At 42.3% G+C, this 21233-nt stretch overlaps 1 protein-coding gene across 10 annotated transcripts in view; it reads left to right on the plus strand.

The window, feature by feature from the left end:
* The window catches only part of ACSL3 (acyl-CoA synthetase long chain family member 3), a 99981-nt gene that overhangs the window by 72288 nt on the left and 6460 nt on the right, over positions 1–21233 (plus strand). For all 10 annotated transcript variants that reach the window (XM_053306738.1, XM_053306743.1, XM_053306733.1 and 7 more), the window contains 6 exons: positions 582–721; positions 2251–2423; positions 3250–3324; positions 8300–8491; positions 16120–16234; positions 18852–19009. In XM_053306738.1, coding sequence (XP_053162713.1) covers positions 582–721; positions 2251–2423; positions 3250–3324; positions 8300–8491; positions 16120–16234; positions 18852–19009 — 853 coding nt within the window. The remainder of the gene's footprint in view (positions 1–581; positions 722–2250; positions 2424–3249; positions 3325–8299; positions 8492–16119; positions 16235–18851; positions 19010–21233) is intronic.

The following is a 21233-nucleotide window of genomic DNA, read 5'->3' on the forward strand; positions in this document are numbered from 1 at the left end:
CTGGCAGCAGCTTCTCCAAGTTTGCAGGCAGGAGTCCCTTTCAGCCCTATCTTGGAGATGCCAGGGAGGGAACTTGGAACCTTCTGCTCTTCCCAATGCGGCTCCATCCTCTAAGGGGAATATCCTACAGTGCTCACACATCAAGTCTCCCATTCATATGCAACCAGGGCAGACTCTGCTTAGCTAAGGGGACAAGTCATGCTTGCTACCACAAGACCAGTTCTCCTCTCCCATAGTTGAGCCTAATGACAATGGTCCTCCCAGTTATTGCTTTGTTTTCTGAGATGGGATTTGTGGAAGAGGCAGAGGAGTAGGAGTGGGTATGCATGTTAGAATTGTTCAAGAGGGTTCCCCCACCTTTTAATGCGTAAGAAAAATATGGATTTGTATCAAAATGAGTAGGAGTTTAGCTCTGTGGAGGTCTTGTTTTCTTGCCTAAGAATTTTACCCTGATATTCTCAATAGTCTATCCTTCCTTGAACCTTTGGGAAACATGAAATCTAATCTTAGGCAATATTTTACTCTCTGACATGCAGTTTCCTTGCTTGTAGCTGATGTGTGTACTCCATTTCTCTAACTAGGAAATCATGGACCGAATCTACAAAAACGTCATGAACAGAGTTAATGAAATGTCCAGTTTCCAACATAATCTGTTTATACTGGCTTATAATTACAAGATGGACCAGATTGCAAAAGGCTGTAGTACTCCACTTTGTGACAGGTGAGCAAAACAGCTTGCTTAAGGGGCAAATTTACTAAAGTAGATGGATCTGGCTGAGTAATTCCCTGCACAGCTTCATTTGTTGGGGAAAATTGCAAGTTTGTGCTGGCCATCAATGGCATAGCAAGTTGGGTCTAGGCAGCAACTTGTGGGATGTGGATGAAGAAGGTAGATGCCTGCATTCCAGGCTTGCTAAACTATACAGCTCTATTTGGAAACACTACTTGCATTGCCTTTACTGAAACACATTCTACTTGGCATCTTTCTCTGTCAACTGATCCTCCTCTGCTTAGAAATGTTCACTATGCAGAGAAGCCATTTGGCAAAGGAAATGAATTTTTTACTATGGGAGGATGTGCCATATGATCTCAAGACATAAGAACAGCCCTGCTGGATCAGGCCCAAGGCCCATCTAGTCCAGCATCCTGTTTCGCACAGTGGCCCACCAGATGCCGCTGGAAGCCACAGACAGGAGTTGAGGGCATGCCCTCTCTCCTGCCATTACTCCCCTGCAACTGGTACTCAGAGGCATCCTGCCTTTGAGGCTGGAGGTGGCCCACAGCCCTCCGACCAGTAGCCATTGATAGATCTCTCCTCCATGAAGTTATCCAAACCCCTCTTAAAGCCATCCAGGTTGTTGGATGTCACCACATCCTGTGGCAGAGAGTTCCACAAGTGGATCATGCGCTGTGTGAAAAAGTACTTCCGTTTGTTGGTCCTAGACCTCCTGGCAATCAATTTCATAGAGTGACCCCTGGTTCTAGTGTTGTGTGAGAGGGAAAAGAATTTCTCTCTCTCCACTTTCTCCACACCATGCATGATTTTATAGACCTCTATCATGTCGCCCCGCAGTCATCTTTTTTTCTAAACTAACAAGCCCCAGGTGTTGTAGTCTTGCCTCATAAGAAAGGTGCTCTAGGCCCCTGATCATCTTGGTTGCCCTCTTCTGTACCTTCTCCAGTTCAACAATGTTCTTTTTAAGATGTGGTGACCAGAATTGTACGCAGTACTCCAAATGTGGTCGCACCATAGTTTTGTATAAGGGCATTATAATGTTAGCCGTTTTATTTTCAATCCCCTTTCTAATGATCTCTAGCATGGAATTGGCCTTTTTCACAGCTGCTGCACATTGAGTCAACACTTTCAATGAGCTGACCACCACAACCCCAAGATCCCTCTCCTGGTCCGTCACCGACAGCTCGGATCCCATCAGCACATACTTGAAGTTGGGGTTTTTCGTCCCAATGTGCATCACTTTACACTTGCTAACATTGAACCGCATTTGCCATTTTGTCGCCCACTCCCCCAGTCTGGAGAGATCCTTCTGGAGCTGCTCACAATCCGTTTTGGATTTCACTATCCAAAAGAGTTTGGTATCATCTGCAAATTTGGCCACCTCGCTGCTTACCCCTGCTTCTAGATCATTTATGAATAAATTAAAAAGCACTGGTCCCAGTACAGATCCCTGGGGGACCCCACTTCTTACTTCTTTTCCTTGTTAAAACAAAAACTTGATTTTATACTTTTAGCCTTGTTTTCCGGAAAGTCCGAATGCTGCTAGGTGGGAAGATTCGGGTCTTGTTGTGTGGAGGAGCTCCGCTTTCTGCAGCAACTCAGAGATTTATGAACATCTGTTTTTGTTGCCCTGTTGGACAGGGATATGGCCTGACAGAATCTTCTGGGGCTGGAACTATAACTGAAGGTTAGTGGTGGTCATAGGTGAAATGCCATTCCTGCTACCTGGGCAAAGAGGCACCTTTTAAATCTGGTGGTTCTCTTTACTGAGCAGTGGGGAAGTAACTGGCCCTATCCATCCCCAGCACAGTACCTCCAGTGACTGTTGCTGGTGTCTGTCTTATGTTTCTTTCTAGATTGTGAACCCTTTGGGGGACAGGGAGCCATCTTATATTTATTTATTTCTCTCTGTAAACTGCTTTGGAAACTTAGGTTGAAAAGTGGTATATAAATATTTTTTGTTAAGTGTAAGATATAATCCTGGTATTGTCCGATGTAGCATGGGGATAGCTATTCAAAGGAAGATTACAATATATGTTTCTAATAGAGGTGTAAGTACTGTTTAACATATTCAGTATTATTGAAATCTTATTGTTGTTTTACTGCTAAGATGGTCACCTCCCAATTTTTAAGAACAAACCACCCCATACCGGGGTGGGGGGGGGATGTCCGCAGCTTCCAGTGGAACACAGAGAAATGTTCATGTGAACTTAATGTCCACTTTAAAAACACTTCTGCTATATATGTTGAAAGTGTATGGAATACTAATTTCTGTAAGTTCTGTTGCCATTGCTGTGGCACATCCTGATAGTGTTGGCAACATAATGACTTGTGGAAACGAAACAGGAGACTTTGTAGACAATAAGCAGGAATACAGAGCGTTTGATGAAGTGATCAAACTAGGCCATTTGAATGTTTCCTGGAAATTGCTAACCAGTAAGATTCATCTTGAAAATGTCAGTGTTTCATGTACCTTCTGAGTTTTCAATTATGTTGTCTTTCCCAAATTTCAGTTTCGGACTTCACAACAGGGAGAGTGGGAGCACCCTTGGTTTGCTGTGAAATCAAACTAAAGAACTGGGAAGAAGGTAAGATGCTCATTTGTGACAAAACATTACTCAGTGTATGCTGGTTATTCTTTCTTTTTGGGCAAACTTTAAACATGTTTCATTTCAATATGATGACTGTGGCTCAGTGATCCAGTAAGGCCTTTTACATGTCTTTGAAAGGTTGCTTGTGTGGAAATTGGTGAGCAGCACCCCATCTTGTATCAGAAACTGTATTCATTGATTTATTTAATTTATATGCTGCCTGGTTCCAAAGGCTTTAGGCGGTTTACAAAAAGCACAATAAAAATGGAATAAAACCAATTATTAAATAATTAAAATTTAAAACATTCAAAGATTACTACAATTAAAAAAATTAAACAGCAATTAAAAATTAAGGATTTTTAATTTTAAAAATTAAGGATTTTTAATTTTAAAAATTAAGGATTTTTAATTTTAAAAATTAAGGATTTTTAATTTTAAAAATTAAGGATTTTTAATTTTAAAAATTAAGGATTTTTAATTTTAAAAATTAAGGATTTTTAATTTTAAAAATTAAGGATTTTTAATTTTAAAAATTAAGGATTTTTAATTTTAAAAATTAAGGATTTTTAATTTTAAAAATTAAGGATTTTTAATTTTAAAAATTAAGGATTTTTAATTTTAAAAATTAAGGATTTTTAATTTTAAAAATTAAGGATTTTTAATTTTAAAAATTAAGGATTTTTAATTTTAAAAATTAAGGATTTTTAATTTTAAAAATTAAGGATTTTTAATTTTAAAAATTAAGGATTTTTAATTTTAAAAATTAAGGATTTTTAATTTTAAAAATTAAGGATTTTTAATTTTAAAAATTAAGGATTTTTAATTTTAAAAATTAAGGATTTTTAATTTTAAAAATTAAGGATTTTTAATTTTAAAAATTAAGGATTTTTAATTTTAAAAATTAAGGATTTTTAATTTTAAAAATTAAGGATTTTTAATTTTAAAAATTAAGGATTTTTAATTTGGCCCTTATCTGAGGGCCAAACTAGATTAACATGGGAGATTCATGATTCGATCTTGCAATGGGTTTCTTGGTAGCCTTGAAAAAAGCCTGACCAATTAACTCACCCCACCCCCGCCCGCACTGTTTCCCATATTTAAACTTACCAGCTAAGCTGCTATTAGCCACAAAGGAGGAAAAGCCTTGTCTTTGTCGGGGGAGAGTCACCCTAGAGGACACATACTGTGGGGCACAGTCTCCTGAGTCCCGTTATATATGTATACACATATACCAATTAGGTGCTGAGGGTGAGGACACAGGAGACAAGTGGCTGACATCCAAACTCTCATCTCTATACCTAGCTGCAAGATTGAGAATGGGAACTGGAGATTAAAAGATATAGCCACAATGCTATATCTATGACTAGAGACAAATGTAAATTCACTACAGTGGTTGCAAAACCAGATCAGTTTACAATTTAGAAGCCTGACACGATGCAAACTGAGCCAGACAAACCCCAGCAAAATTGATATGGAGGTCATTAGAGTTACTAAAGGTTAAGTGTACCGTCGACTCCTCGTGACCACAGAGCCCTGTGATTGTCTTTGGTTTACCATTGCCATCTTGTGTGCAGTATGAGATGATGTCTTTCAGCATCCACTTACTTCTCTTTACCCAGCAACCAGAATTTGGAGTTTAGGAGTGCAGAGGTGTTTTGACCCAGTCTAGTATTAAAGTTATCTTTCACAAACAGATGAACATCGGGGTACAGAGATTTGAATGAAGTAGTTTTGTTCACTTCCCAATTTTCTTCACTTAATAATGATAGGGGATGAGGGAGTAGATAGTAAAATACAAGTAGCTTCACAAACTTAAATACTGTGAAGTTGCTTGTATATTTGTAAGGAGAAATACTGCCATAGCCAGATGACCACAGGCAGAATGTTCTCTGGATGAAAATGAACAAATCCCTTCTCTGCAGCTGCCCGTGGGCTGTGGAATGCACTCCTAGCAGAAATTCATAGTTTGGACTCATTGCTGGCCTTCACAAGATCCCTGGAAATGTATTTGTTTGGCCTGGCCTTTCAAGGTTCTTAAATGGTTCTACATTGTGTTTTAACTGGTTTTAAATTGCATTTAAAATTTGTTTTTATATTGTTTTAAGCTGATTGTTTTAAATGGTAGTTTGGTGGTTGTACAGCTCCCAGAACCTTTGGATGGATGGAGCGATAGCAAGAGCAGCACCCAGGTTCCCTGTTCTAAACTCCTCAATTGAATTGGATAACAGAACTAGATTTCCCAAAATAATTCAATACCAAATAAGTTTAAGAAAGGAAATCTGAGTCCCTGCTTCTGTGTTTCTACTCTGTAATGTTCAAAGATAAAATCTAGTTAGACGTCTTGGGGAGCTGTTGTAACTGTTTTTGCTTGTGCTGTGCCTCATCATGGTGTAATTAACAATCCAACTTGGAGTCAAATTGAACAGGCCCTGTCATATTGTCACTCCTGTCCCAGATTTGCCTTACTACTGATCAGTTTTACCAGCCAGAGCATGTGCATCTTATCTGGATTAAGTTTCAGATCTAGATTAAGCTAATTATCTCTTTAAGTTTCAGCTTGCTTGCTCCCCCATCCAGGCCAGAACAGCTTCCAAACCCTGGTTTAGAACATCCACTGACTCCCTGGTATCTGCTGACTTAAATGATAGGTAGAGCTGGGTGTCATCTGCATACTGATAACACCACAGCCCATACCCACAGATGAACATAAGAACAGCCCTGCTGGATCAGGCCCAAGGCCCATCTAGTCCAGCATCCTGTTTCTCACAGTGGCCCACCAGATGCTGCTGGAAGCCACAGGCAGGAGTTGAGGGCATGCCCTCTCTTCTGCTGCAACTCCCCTGCAACTGGTATTCAAATGATCTCTCCAAGCAGTTTCATTGCCGGTGGGGTGGAGGTGCAGAATGGATCCCTCAAGTGCACCCCATTGGCAAAGGGTGGAGCAGGTGTCACCCTGCACCACTTTCTGAGTATGATCCTCCAAGAAGGAATGGAGCCACCATAATCATGCTCCCACGTCTTCACACAACCCCATTAGAAATATATTTGTATAAGTAATAAGAATGCAAAATACTTACTTCAAATGTTTTCATAATTTGTTTTTTAGTTTGATTAATATTCAAAAAAAATTTCTATTTTTCCTTTTCTGTCATATTGTGTACAGAAAATTGGTTCAGAATGTAAAATGACAGATTATATTTATCAGTATTCTCAACATATTCTACTTTAAGTAGTTTGGATTACTTTTCTCTCACTATATACTATTGCTTCTCTTTTTAAAGTAATGATATAAATTTTAGGTCTGTTAGGCAAACAAATATTTCATAAGGAAATCATGAAACAGAACTTGAATTACTTCCAGAAAGTCGGATTCACTGAATTTCAAGACTAAACTGTGTTTGGTCTTTTTCTGTTTACTTTTGGGATTCATGATGGGAATTCTGTTAAGGCTTCTATAAAGCCTTGTTAAGGCACAAAAACAGAAAACTATGTCCATTAAACTGGTAACCAGAGTGTTGCATGATTCAGTAGATAGTTGTATTTACTGGAGTAAAGTTGTGCTGTCGAATTGGTTTCAACTCCTGGCGACTACAGAGGCATGTGGTTTTCTTTGGTAGAATACAGGAAGGGTTTATCATTGCCATCTCATGCACAGTATGTATGAAATTATGCCTTTCAGCATCTTCCTATATTGCTGCTTCGAGATATAGGTGTTTTCCCATAGTTTGGGAAACACACCAGTGTGGATTCAAACCAGAAACCTCTTGCTCCCTAGGCAAGTTATTTCCCCACTGCACCATTAGCTGGAGACCTTCATTCAAAACCTTCCTTTCAGCCCTAGAATTCAGGGCTATTGTGTACGCTAACCTTTATGTTGGGAAAAGTAATCATACTGGAAAACGTATACATTTTGCACCACCGTTCATTGAATCATATGTGTGAAGTGGCCTTTGCCTCAGCTGATGAACAGACTGTTGTATATGAAAGTTGTTACAAACTTCTAAAACCAATTAATCTCTAGGGCTTACAGTCCTATGAACACTTCTCTGGAACACAATAGGACTTACTTCTGAAGTAAACATTTTTAGGATTCACTGGAAAGCATCTTAATATCTTGGGTCTATTCATAAATAGCACCCAACCATAGTGGGAATGGACTCTATGTTCATGCCTGCATACCCCTTGCATTCTTCACGTAATTAGTTAGTTCTTGGTTTGAAACAACCCATAGTTTACCATTATATATGAACTGGTGAAACACGGTTTGCACTTGTCCTGTAAACCAGAGTTTGATTCTGATTTTCGGGTAACTGTAAACCATAACTGTCTGGTTTAGATGTACTAGCTGGCTGCACAGCACCAGAAGAAGCATCCACCCATGGTCTGGCATTGCAATAGCCCATAATGCCCCTAAAACCAACTAAAAAAATGGAAAGGCACTCTAACTATATCTCATTTGAATTTTCATTTGCTGGACAGTCAATCTGGATATTAAGTTGCATCTTTGTCCCAAGAGCCTTTGCTTGCAAGTCTGTTTCTGTGGAGTTTCCTTCCAAGTGCTTAGGATCGGGGTATTAAGAGGCTTGATGCAGTCTACTACCATACCCAGTAGGTGATCACTGCTATCTTGCAGATCTATAGTCTCCCAATTGGGTATTGGAAGCAATGTACGCAGCTTCAGCAGCTGCATACAAATATTTTCTGAGAACCCTTTGCATAGAATCTGTGTATGTCTGGATGGATGTACACACCCACAGTTTCCAATTCCAGCGGAGAATGAATGTGCAGAAATACCACACTCCTCTCTCTGCGCAATGGGTAGACAGTTGTTGCCTAAGTAAGTGTTGGTATGTAGATTTTAAAGTTTGTGTTGAATTTTTAATTTTCAGTGAAAAATAGCATAATCATACATTATTCTGTACTTTAAAAATACATATTCAATGGATTCAATTTTCTATAACTTTTGTTATAGGTGGATACTTTAACACAGATAAACCATATCCTAGAGGTGAGATTCTTATTGGAGGCCAAAACATAACTATGGGCTACTACAAAAATGAAGAACGTACCAAAAATGATTTCACAGTAGACGAGAATGGACAAAGATGGCTCTACACTGGAGACATTGGGGAATTCCAGCCAGATGGGTGTCTAAAAATTATCGGTGAGTTAGCTGTCAAGTATTTCAATTGACATAAACTGAAGCTGCTGAACATGGTGCTTCTATGACTTTGGAATGTATTCAGTATGTCTAGTGTACTATATATATTTCAGTACAAGTTTACCACTTCACTGTTTGAAAGATTATGCACATAGAGAGCAAGAGCACAGTCTTCTGCCAGAGTGAGGTTTTTTTTAGTACACTCCCAGTACACTATTTCCAGATATTATGTAGTTACCATGGCATAAATGGTTTCCTTCTGTAGATGAAAAAGTGCCAAAGGTAACTTTGTATCTCAGAAAGGAACGGGTTTTTCCTACTTGGATGCAAAGGTGCCCCTGCCCCATTGTCATAAATGGACTAAAGCTTACTTAAATAACGTGCCTGGATATGTTTGACCAGAGTTGCAAATGTAGCTTAGAGTGCATTCAAAGTTCATTCACCTGTCCTGGTGTCCTTGATGGCCCCATCTTGCTTCCTGCTTTTGCAGTGTACTCCTTTTGACCTTTCTTTTTTCCAGTATGCTATGCCATCTCACCCTTATCTCACCCTTTTGTCCTTGCTGTGGGGGGACCCTAGGATATTACATGGTCCCCTTTTGCCCTTGGAATACACTGTAAATATGAGCTTTTATGGCTCCTTTTTGGTACAAGACACAACACATAAGGAATGCAGAACACAGAAGGATGTAAAGCAGAAGACTGCATAATGTGGATATATGGGATACATAAATACCCCATGATAGCAACAATAGATCTGAATCATGATCCGTTGCACTCATAAGAGTGGGTTCTGTGCCTGTGTGGAACTATTCGGGCAGAATTGACTAGCTCCTTGAAGCACTTAGCCTCGCCCCTTGCATGTGGTGCATTTTCTCAGTTTGGGTGGTCTAGCATTTTCTCCTCTGTTCCTTTCTGACTGTCGTATCGGCACCGTGGACAGTGAGCTCCTCTGACCGGAACAGTTTTCTGTTTAAAAAGTACAAAATTAATTTAGTTTTTTATGTGTTAAAACTCGAACTGAACTGGACCAGACTATTCTTACTCTTAATACTCTCAACTTAGTTGAAATGGACGGACAGTTTTTTGGTTACGGCCTGGGATTGGACTTGGAATGGACTTCACTACACGCACAAGTATTTTCCCCTCATTTCTTAATCACATTATGGAAAAGAAAAAAGTGCTGTGTTCGCTGTAATGCTAAAGTTCCTTCAGCTGACAACCATGATTTGTGTCTACTTTGTTTGGGGGAAGAGCACAACACCTCCACCTGTAAGATTTGTTTAACTTTTTCTGATCAAACAAGAAAAAATAGAGCATGACGGCTAAAAGTGACCCTTTATGATGAAGTGCTCTGCCCCAGCACTCCGATGCCCAGATCTCTGGTTGACACTCCCATGCCCTTGACATCGGGTATGGTGTTGAAGTCAGCATCGAACACATTGCCAAAGTCGGGGACTGCCACTGAACAGTCTAAATCCCAAGCTTACTTGGTGGCCACCACCGCTACATTTAAAGTGCCAAAGCTGCCTTCAGAGGCTTCTCATCGTAAAAAGCACAAGTCCCGGCATCGGGGCTCCTATGCTGAAGAGATGCCTCTGCACAAGAAGCATCGGGAGAAGGGTACACGGACTGCCACTGAAGAGGCTTCCACTGCATTCCAAGCTACTCATTCCCCGACAATGCTCCAGTCGGCACCTGTCACGCTCTGCAACCCCAGAAATCGTGGCCCGGGATCGCCCATTGCCTTCAACTCAACACCAAGACTCAGAATTCACCTTGACATCGAGACTGGTACTGACTACGACTTCGTCTGCTCAGCGTCAAGAGTGCTCTCTCTCGCTGGCTATGACGCCACAGCAATTGCCATCTCCAACTGCTCATCTGACGCCACAGGCTTTGCGTCCTTCACCAGTTTCCTACAGCATCGATGTCAAGGACAATGACATGGAAACCAGTTTAGGGACCCCAATGTCTTTTAAACTTGCTAGACTCTAGTGAAAGTATGCTATCAAGCTTGACTTTTTAACGGCTTTTTGAGACATGTTCTTGACAACAAGGAGGAAGGCATGACCTTCTCTATACTGAAGACGCCAGGCACTTCTACTTCTTCGGCCTTTCATCCCTTCCATTCTGTGGCAGACTGGCTTTTGACACTGCAGCCCTCTAGTCCATATGCCTGGAGGGCTGCTAGAGATTATGTTGTCAAACAGGGTTTGATGTGTGAAGGGGGCTGTGGAGATGCAATGCAGGAGCACCTACATTCCCCTGGACTTCCATCAGACTATCAAGACTACAAACTTTGGAAGGCTCGACATCAACTGTCGACAATGGTTCCCATGGCTGCATAAGTCTCTCCTCTCTGGATCAACCTGCTCCAATTGTGACGTTAGTTTTGACATAAATTCATGTCACCCCACTGCAGTCGCCGGCTCCTTCCGTGACTTCGATGCAGGTTACCCCTCCAATGTATTTTGGAGGAGGTTTCATGGTACTGAAACATCCTATTTTACTCTCTTGCATCTCCACTCTCACCGTGGAGATGCCTCAACCTCGACCTCAAAGGAGCCAACCAACTCAAACTGAAGTCCTTGACACAACTTCCTCCACTACTCAGATGTTATCTAAGAAGGAAGTCCCTGTCCCCTTGGGTCCATGTACTGTGATACTGACATAGGACTAGGACTCTGATTCGTCTACAACTTCTACCCCAAGTTCATCTGAACATTCTGATGAACCACCTCTCATGGTGGTTCCCTCTGATAACATTTCTCGAAATGAAGGGATGTGTTCATACTATTGCCAAATCTCTGGAATAGCTTCGACACTCAGATTAGAGCTGCAAATGCGAACTCAAGATGTGGAAGATCCTGTCTACAAGTTTTTGAGTCCCACAGATTCCACATAGCCAGTTCACCTTCCTGTGCTGCCAGTTATATCCAAGGCAGCTAAGTCTGCTTGGCAGACCATACAAACATCTGCCCCAATCTCCAAATGCCTGGAGAATTTATATGGAATCCAAGAAGAGGAAAATGATTTCCTCTTAAAACATCCCTCCCCCCAATTCAGTTGTGGTGGATTGTGCATCCTCTTTCAAATATGGGAGATTACACACTACTCCAGGGGAGAAAGAGGTGTGCAAATTGGATGTCCTGGGATGTAAGCTTTACTCCATTTAGTGCCTGGTGGTGAAGATTGCTAATTATACTGCTTGTTTTGCCAGATATACCCATTTCCTCTGGGATGATCTCTTCCAAGAGCAAGCCAACCTCTCGCCGGAAGAGTTCCTAGCTAAATTTAATGATATCCATGCCAAAGTCACACTCCTCACTCGACAACAGTTATCCAATGCCAAACACTTGGCAGAGACAGAGTCCCGGACCCTGGCAGGTGCTATTGCTTTGAGGAGGCACACCTGGCTGCACGCCACTGCCCTGCAGCTTGGCATGACACAGAGTGGAAAAATTGTCGTTCTATGAAGAGGGTCTTTTCTGTGAGACGACTTGAGTCCACTATGGATGGAGTCCATCAAGAAATCAAAATCCATGGCAAAAATATTTTCAGCGCCTACCCAGTCTTACACTTCAAAGTACCGCCAGTATGGACGATGACAGTACTCTTGTAAGCAGATGGACAAGAGAGACTTGCACAAGTCTTACCAACATTTTGGAAGGAAGCCTTTCAATGAAAGGTCTAGAGCCTTGCAGGGCCAACACCCTAAACCCACTGATTCTAACAAACAGCATCTTTGATCACAAGGTCAATCCACCACATCACCTCGCCCTAGAGGCACTGCCCTAGAGGCACTACCACCAACTTCTCTCCAACCTACCACCTTACCACCTACCACCTTAGTCACCTTCAATATCAAGCTAGCAAGTCATGCCTTTGCATGGCGCAACATAACATCAAACTGTTGGGTCCTTCACATAGTCCAAATGGGCTATGCCATAGAGTTCGAGACCCTCCCGGCATATGCCATAGAGTTCGAGACCCTACCGGCATTCAGTGGGATCAAGTATACACTTGCATGTTACTGATGGAGGAAGTTCATTACTGATGGAGGAAGTTCAGACTTTCGTGGACAAGGGGGCAATTTCACCTGTGCGATGGACAGATCATTGGCGGGTTTTTGACTCCCGCTACTTCCAGGACCCCAAATGAGATGGAGGGCTAAGGCCAATCATGGATCTACGGTGGCTGAACCATTATGTAGATGTGCGCAAGTTTTGCATGGTGCCTTTGCAGAGCATCCTTCCTCTTCTCCACAGGGAGGAAAGGTTTGCAACGTTGGATTTCAGAGATGTGTACTTCTACATCAGAATCCAACTCAAACAGAGACAGTTTCTAAGGTTTATGGTGGGTCACCACATCTACCAGAACAATGTCCTACCATTTGGATTGCCAATGGCACTCCGTGCATTTACAAAATGTATGGCCATCATCGTGGCTCACCTTCAGGCACAGGTTCTAATCATTTTTCCATATCTCGATTGCCTCCTGGCAGGAATACAAAAAACCTGACTTGCTTTGCAAGTCTTGACAGCCCTGAGTTTACTCGAAGATCTGGGCATTTAGGTCAACTGGTCAAAGTCCAGACTAGAGCCTGTCAAGCACATAGAGTACATAGGAACAGTCCTCGATGCATGGATGCAGTGTGCATTTCTACCTCAGGAACACTTCTTCCACATTAAGGCACTAGTAACTTTGTTCATGATGCAACCCAGACAAAAATGCTCAGAAAGTTCAAAAACTACTGGGCCTGATGGCGTTGTCATCAATGGATATTTATATACCACTTTTCAACAAAAGTTCCCAGAGTGGTTTAGAAAGAGAAATAAAAATAAAAATAAATAAAGATGGATCCCTTTCCCGAAAGGGCTCACAATCTAAAAAAGAAACACAAGACAGACACCAGCAATAGCCACTGGAGGGATCCTGTGCTGGGGCTGGATAGGGCCAGTTGCTCTCCTCCTGCTCAGTAAAGAGAGTCACCACTTTTAAAAGGTGCCTATTAGCAGGGGCAGTTAGCAGTTGTGCAATTCCACTGTGCACTTCGCCAAACTATATCTCCGGCATCTTGAACTTTGGTTTCTGTATTTTGTCTGAATGTAGACAATGCACAGATGTTCTTAACAATTCCACCACCAGTCCTTGTGTCCCTTTAATGGTGGACAAAACTGGTCTGGGTATCCCATCCTTCTGCCTGGTTGACGACGAGGCCTGTGGTCACCAAGCCAACACCAGATGCACATCAGCTTCTTTGAGCTCCTGGTGGTGTTTCAGGCTCTCAGATTCTTCCAACTGTCCCTGACAGGCAAGCTCGTCTAAATCAGCCTGGACAATACTATGACTATTGCTTACTTAAACCATTGGGGAGGGACAGTCTCCTGCTCCCTTTGCATGCTCAGTCTACAAATTTGGAATTGGGCCATAACACGGCAGATAGGTCTGGTTGCAATCCACATCAAAAAATGGAGAACACCTTGGCGGACCATCTCAGCAGGTCCTTGTATCTTCAGCAACATGAATGGGAGGTCAGCCTTCACTACTTCCATCCGTTGTTCTGGGCCTGGGGTATACCATAGATCAACCTGTTCTCAATTCTTGCAAACAAATAGTGCTCCCTATACTGCTTGAGGGCTGGCATTGGCCGCGGCTCCAGGGGATGCTTTCCAATTCAACTGGGGTCGAAGATTTCTATACATTTTCTCACCTTGCCCTCTGACCAGAGTTCTAGCAAAAATCCTTCAGGAATCTGCAAACTACATCTTGATAGCTCCATGGTTGCCTGGGCAGCCATGGTTTCAGCAAGCACTCAGACTGTCGAAAGGTCACCACAGGCATCTGCCTCAATGCAAGGATCAACTGCAAGAAAATGGAAGGCTCCACCATCCCGACCTAAGGACTCTGAACTTGACTGCGTGGAGGATAGGTTCCTGAATGACATCCTCCTCAATGACAGAAAGAAATCTACTACAACGGCAAGTAGAAGTGGTTCAGACTTCGTGCTCAAGAACATGATTTCCTACCTTGTTCTGCATCCTCCCAGGAGGTCTTGCTTTACCCACATCTCTGAAGCACTGTAACCTGGCCAATGCTTCCATCAAAATTTACCTGGCTGCTATTTCTGCTCATCATCCCAGATAGGACGGGAAAACCATTTTCTCTCATCCAGACTCAAAGAGATTCCTTAAGGGGTTAAACCATCTTCACCCACCTATCAGGTGGCCCACTGCTCAATGGAGCCCATCCCTCGTCCTATCAGCCCTGACAGAGCCTCCATTCGAGCCCATGGCTACGACACCTCTTAAATAGTAATGCTGAAAACAGCCTTTTTATTAACCATAACGTCAGCTCGCCATGTCAGCGAACTAAATGCTCTTCGAATAGATGTCCCCTAATGGTACAGTGTGAAAATGACTTGATTAGCAAGCCAGAGATTGCTGGTTCGAGTCCCCACTAGTATGTTTCCCAGATTATGGGAAACCCCTATATCCAGCAGCAGCAATATAGGAAGATGCTGAAAGACATCATTGCATACTGTGCGGGAGATGGCAATGGTAAACCCCTCCTGTATTCTACCAAAGACAACCACAGGGCCAAATGACACTGACTTGATGATGGTATACTTTACCTTTGCAAAGTTTCATGAGGACGAAGTGGTGCTTCGCTTTTACCCCAAATTCAGGCCTAAAGTGGTCACTGACTTCCATATTAATAGTGACATCTTACCTATCTTCTTCCAGAATCCCATGACACCTCTCGAGAATTCATTGCATTCCCTCCTCTTCTACTTGAAACTGCCCAAGCCCTATAGAAAGACAAAACAGCTTTTTGTAAGTTAGAAGAGTAATGTGAAGTTACCAAATATCAAGACAGACTCTCCCACTGGATCGTGGAGTTGATTTTTCTGGCTTACAAGCACCAAAACATGGACCCTCCTAAAACCATATGGGCCCATTCTACTAGGGCTTATGCTACTTCTGCTGCCTATATGGCAGGAATCAAGCCCAGAGACATCTACACTGCATCAACCTGGTCCTCTGAGCATACCTTTGTAAAGCATTATGCATTGGAACTTCGCTCTGCAGCTCAGGCCAATTTCGGGAGGAGTGTGCTGAAAAGGGTCTTACCTTAGCATACTACATTTGTCTCCAGACTGATAGTTCATTAGTCACCCACTCTTATGAGTGCTACGGATCACGATCCAGATAAACAGGTTGCTCACCTGTAACTATTAATCTAGAAGTGATCTTTTGTAGTCATAAGACCCTCCCACTGGCCCCCTTGCAGTATGTAAAGTGACAATATGTATATTTGCAGTGTAAAAAAGACACTACTTAACTTGTGGAAATGTACACTTCTTCCATTTGACATTTGAATTCCAATGCCGGTCCTCCAGAAACTAAGGAGAAAATGCTAGCCCGCCCAAACTGAGAAAATGCACCACATGCAAGGGGCGGGGCTAAACACTGCAAGGAGCTAGGCAATTCTGCCCGAATGGTCCTGCGCAGGTGCAGAACCCACTCTTATGACTGCAACGGATCACTTCATAATATGTATTGAGGGTTAAAGTAGTCCAAATCTTTTTTTATGAATATAAAATTCATTTCTCCCCTCTTTCCATAGATCGTAAAAAAGATCTTGTAAAACTTCAAGCGGGTGAATATGTTTCTCTTGGTAAAGTTGAAGCAGCTTTGAAGAATCTGCCACTGGTAGATAACATTTGTGTATATGCAAGCAGGTAAGACCATTGTCCAAGTATCACTTCTTTGGGTCCAATAAAAACTTGTAACGTGACGTGAGCTCTCTCCTTTTTCCATCTTCTCCCCCGCACCCCACCAACTAAAGACCTTAGCTGACATCCAGACTAATGTTAAGCTGATTCATGATGTGGGGGGGGGGGGGAGACATTATTTCAGCCTTTTCCCTTTTCCTTTGAAGTCTGTGCCTCTCCCTGAAATATGGCTCTGAGGTTTGCTCAATCTTTGGGGACATATTTTCAGGAGGCACAGTGGACTTCAGAGGAAAGGGGAGAGAATTGAAAATCCCTCCCTGCTGGCCTCTTGCACAATGGCAAAGTCAGGATATCTGCCACTGTTGTACCAGTCCAGTGCTAGTCTGGATGGCTGACCTTGTCTGCTATGAAAAAACCTGAGGACTAATTAATGCTCTCTAACATAATGAGGTCAATTTTTTGTCCACTTCTTTACTTGCTTCCTGATCTACATTTCTAGTGAGACAAGATAGTGGGGCCTGTACATATATTAACTACTACACAATTGCATCAACCAGTGTTTTCAGCACTGACTTGCACTTGCCCTGGATTTCAAAGTTCTTGGTTGTTTGTGCTTGTCTCTCTGCCTTGCTGCCAATTGGATGCTGCACTCTGTTGGCTCCTGCAGCCTGTGCTTCAGAAATGGTTGCAGGGACTAACCCTCTGAGACTAGTAGTTCTTGAAAGAACATGTTGTTAGTAGATAAAATGTCTCCCCCTCCCCCTCGGTTCCAGGGGTGGGCTTGGGCAAACAACTCACTGAGGTTCTACATATCATGTGTAGAGCCAGGAGGGGTTGGGCGGGGAGAGCGGGACAAGCCCTTTCTCCCTGCAGATGATCAGACATCGAGCCTTGGGCAGCTGGATCAGCCGTTCACACGACTATCAGCTCCATCACAGATCTGCCACGGAGCCAATGGGGTGGCGGGGATCGGGCCGCCTGGCCCCTGGAAGTCCCAGGATGCCCCGCGCAAGTGCATGGGACATTCTGGGGGGACCCTAACACTGGGAGGCTTGTTGTTGTCTCCTGGTTGGTGTTCTACTTGTGTGTTGCCGCGGCGCAGAGCCGCGCAGTGGTGGCACACGATCACCAAAATGGGGTTAGCGGAGCACTTATTCCGCTAACTTCATTTAACGGGGTGGGGGGCAATTAGGCGGGCTAGCCACCAGGAGCCGCACAACTCCTGGAGGTTCACATGCATGGAGGAAACTGGGCTGGGCTCCCTTAGCCCAGTTTCCTCTGCGCGTGTGAATAGTCCCACTGGCTGACATACTAACTAACAAAGTGTACATGTTAGACTCTTCAGGGACATGTTGGAAGCCCACATGCAATTCTCCCAGACCTCCTTTGTGCAGGCTGTTGCACCAGAGGGCAAAGACTTCCTGCTGCTTGCATTATGTAAGCACTCTCTAAGGAAAGAAGGATGCTTCTCAAAGTTTGCATAAACATAATCAAGCGTGATCTACAACTTAGCAGCCCCCGCCCCCCTTCATGGTAATAAGTTTGCACCCAGCCCATGCCTTCCATGGGACAGGCCTATGCTTGGGCCCTGGTAAGACAGCTAGTGTTAACTGTGTTTGCTTGAACTAAAACACAAGTATTCTAGAAAATTGTCTGTGCTTAACCTAAAATATGCCCAAGTTCTTTGCAGGACTTGATAATAGATCCCTTCTGACTCACACGTAGCTAAGGCTGGATTTTCTTTTAAGCTAGTTTTGAGTAACTTTTCAGTCCTCCAACAGATTTCTCAATGAGTTCCCAAGACTAGCTGTTGAGTTGGTTCATAAAACCAACAAGCCCTCAGCTTAGAGTCAGGCTCCATGTTACAGCTGCTTATGTGAAAAGCTGATCTCTTAGAATCCCAAAGGTTTACACACAACTAACCCAGCTGTCAAAGAAGGCTAGAGTGGCTTCAAACCCTGGCTTGGCCATTGCTTTCCCCTGCTCTCCTAGGATGGAGGAATTGCCCTGAACAAATCAAAAGGATAATGAATAGCTTCTTATCTGAGGGAAGAAGTTTCATTGCTGGACTTTTTAAAGCGCGCACACACCCCTTGTGTTGTGGAAGCAGCAGTTAACTCTTAAGTTGAAAACCTTCGTTTATCCCCCAATAACTAATAATAAGGTGTGTTTTAATATATAAATATATATTCCAGCACCAGGCAGAAACATGATTCCTTTCTTGAGGTAAGGAACTATTCCCAACAGTCATGATTTCCCAGGGGTTCATTCCTGTGTACCTGAGAGCCCTTAAAGTTTTGTTCATGTAAAGCCAAACTATGGTTTGCCATTACTGCTAAACCAGCCCTATCTGATGTCTGCATTGTGTATGGTAAGAGCTTGTAAACACTGCAGAGGGGACTATTTGGGAGGAGCTGACTTGGAACAGGGATTCTGTTTGCAGTAGCAACTCTGTGGTAAGAGTAAGGTGTACACTGTTCTAGGCTTCTGTCTTATATTTTTGAGGCCAGAGAGGGAGCAGAGAGGAAGGTTTGGAGGGGTGGGGGATGTGATAAACATAGTTGCATAAAACAGAGTAAAATATATATACACATAATTTCATTCTGATTATATATTGTCTTAGTTTCCAGTCTTATGTCATTGGATTTGTTGTGCCAAACCATAAAGAACTTATTGAGTTAGCACGGAAGAGAGCATTTAAAGGAACTTTGGAAGAGATATGTAACAGTGCTGAAATGGAGAAAGAAGTACAAAAAGTACTAGCAGAGGCTGCTAGCAGAGGTAAGCAAAGTCCACTTATTTTTATTAAAGATATTTCATGAAAACAAATATTTAAAATATAAAGCTACTGTGGATTAAACAATTAGAAAAACTGAAGGCTCTTCTTAGGAAGCTAGATTTGTTTTCATTATCACAAGGGAGTGAGGAATTTATAAAAACATAAGAGCCCTGCTGAATTGGACCAAAGGTCTATTTAGTCTGGCTTCCTGTTTCCCATAGTGGTGAACAAAATGTTTCCAGAAAGCCCAGAAGAGGACATCAAGAGCTGTTGCCTTTGTGTAATCTGCAAACTCAAGAATAACTTACGAATGAATAAAATGGTACCAGCCTCAGTACAGTTCCTTGGGGAACCCCATTTTCTTCTCCATTATGGGAGCTGCTCATTTTCTTCTCACTTCTGCTTTTTGTTTAACCAGTTACTAATCTACTAGAGAATCTACCCCCATATCCTATGACTCCTGTTGTTCAGGAGCTTTTGGCAAAACTTTGTCAAATACTTTTTGGATATTCAAGAATATAACTGGATTGCCTGATCCACCAATGTTTGACTATCTCAAATAGCTGCAAAAGCTGGTTGAGACAAGTTTTTTTTCTTCGCAGAACCATGCTGATTCTTCCTCAGCAAGTCTTGTTCTTCTGTATGCTTAATAACGTTATCTTTAATATTGCTTTCCACCAATTTATCTGGAATACAATCTCATACCTGACGTGTCCAGAGAATAAGCAACTGAACTAAAGATACTATAGAATATTCAGGGATTTGCCCTTACACATTTCAGGAGAAAACCCAGTTCTACTTTAAAAATATCACATCATTAGGAGACTGGCAGTCCATCTAGCCCCTCTTTTTGCATACTAGAGTCAGGGTCCAGGCAGTGATAGAGCATTTCCAGGCCGCATGGGAATGTGACTAAACGTGTGTCTTTTTAATCAAAACAAAGGGCAATAAAATGAACATTTTAAGGTGCAAGAGACTGTGGTTAGAATTCCTGAAAAGTGCAGGGTTATAAAACCAACTCTCCCTTGTTGAGCCCATTTCTTTTCATTATTGGGGGCTACCATGTTGGCTTTTCTACTTTTACTCCTTACAATTCGGTTCCCTGGATGACTAGTTTCTCTTACAGCAAGTTGCTAATCTTGGCTCTTTGGAAATGGTGCTTAAGAGACACTTGGAAAAATGGTAAGGGCCACAGTGGAAATAAACAAAAGAGATCTGGCATAAGGTATTAATGCTGATAATGTTGTGTACCCTGTGTGAGAGATGTGCACAAATTGATTTTTGTTATTCAGTTTGAGGTCAAATTGAATCAGCTGGGTTTGATTCAAACTCGAATCTGCAAACTCAAATCAGATGAGATTCAATTTGGATTTGAATCTATTTGACCCACTTTTAAAGGTCCAGAGGGCACCTAAGTGGGGTGGTGGGAAGAGCCCCATGGGTGCCACCTATCACCCAGATTTCAAGGCAGTGGGGCACTTGGTTGATTTTTAAAAATGAATTTTTTAGTTTTTAGTGATTTTGTATATTTCTGCCATAGGGAATAATGAGGATACGAAGCAGCCTCATTTATTCCCCATGGGCTGCACCAAGGTGGTCCAAAGCGGGTTGGGGGGTAGGGTACATTGGATTCTAACCAGCCTCCTAACTAGCAAGACAGTGGGTTACTCAGTTGTTTTTTAAAGTATTTTGAAGTGTTTCGATGCTTTGGTGTGTAATGGATCTTCATAGAGATTCATTATGAGGAAAGGTCATAACATATCAAAGAGTCTAAACACATCAAAAATTACTTAAGAGAAGAAAAAAGCCGGAGTACTCAACTGGTTTGTCGGTTGGGGGGTAGTTGGCACCCAATGTGTCTAACCCCCCCAACCCCAACTTTGGACCACCTTGGTGCCACCCACGGGGAGTAATGGGGCCACTTCGTATTCCCATTATTCCCTCCTGGTGAAGATAAAGGACCAGTGCTGACTCTGAGTGTATTTTGATTGTCACTAAATTCTACAATTGAGCCTAAAAAAAAACTGGCACCAGGGATTAAGGCTGCCATGCTTAAGCCTTGTCACAGTCACTATTTACATTCTGAGTTAATTACATAAAATATAACACCAAAATGACTATAGGCTTTAAAAAGAGCAGGGGGCAGGGAGAATTCATGGTGGCTTAAAGCAAAATTTAAAAACACACAAAAACAAATTAATATCTATAGAAAATAAATGAAGACTA

This window comes from Hemicordylus capensis, chromosome 3 (genome assembly GCF_027244095.1).
Source record: "Hemicordylus capensis ecotype Gifberg chromosome 3, rHemCap1.1.pri, whole genome shotgun sequence".
NCBI classification, from domain to species: Eukaryota; Metazoa; Chordata; class Lepidosauria; order Squamata; family Cordylidae; genus Hemicordylus; species Hemicordylus capensis.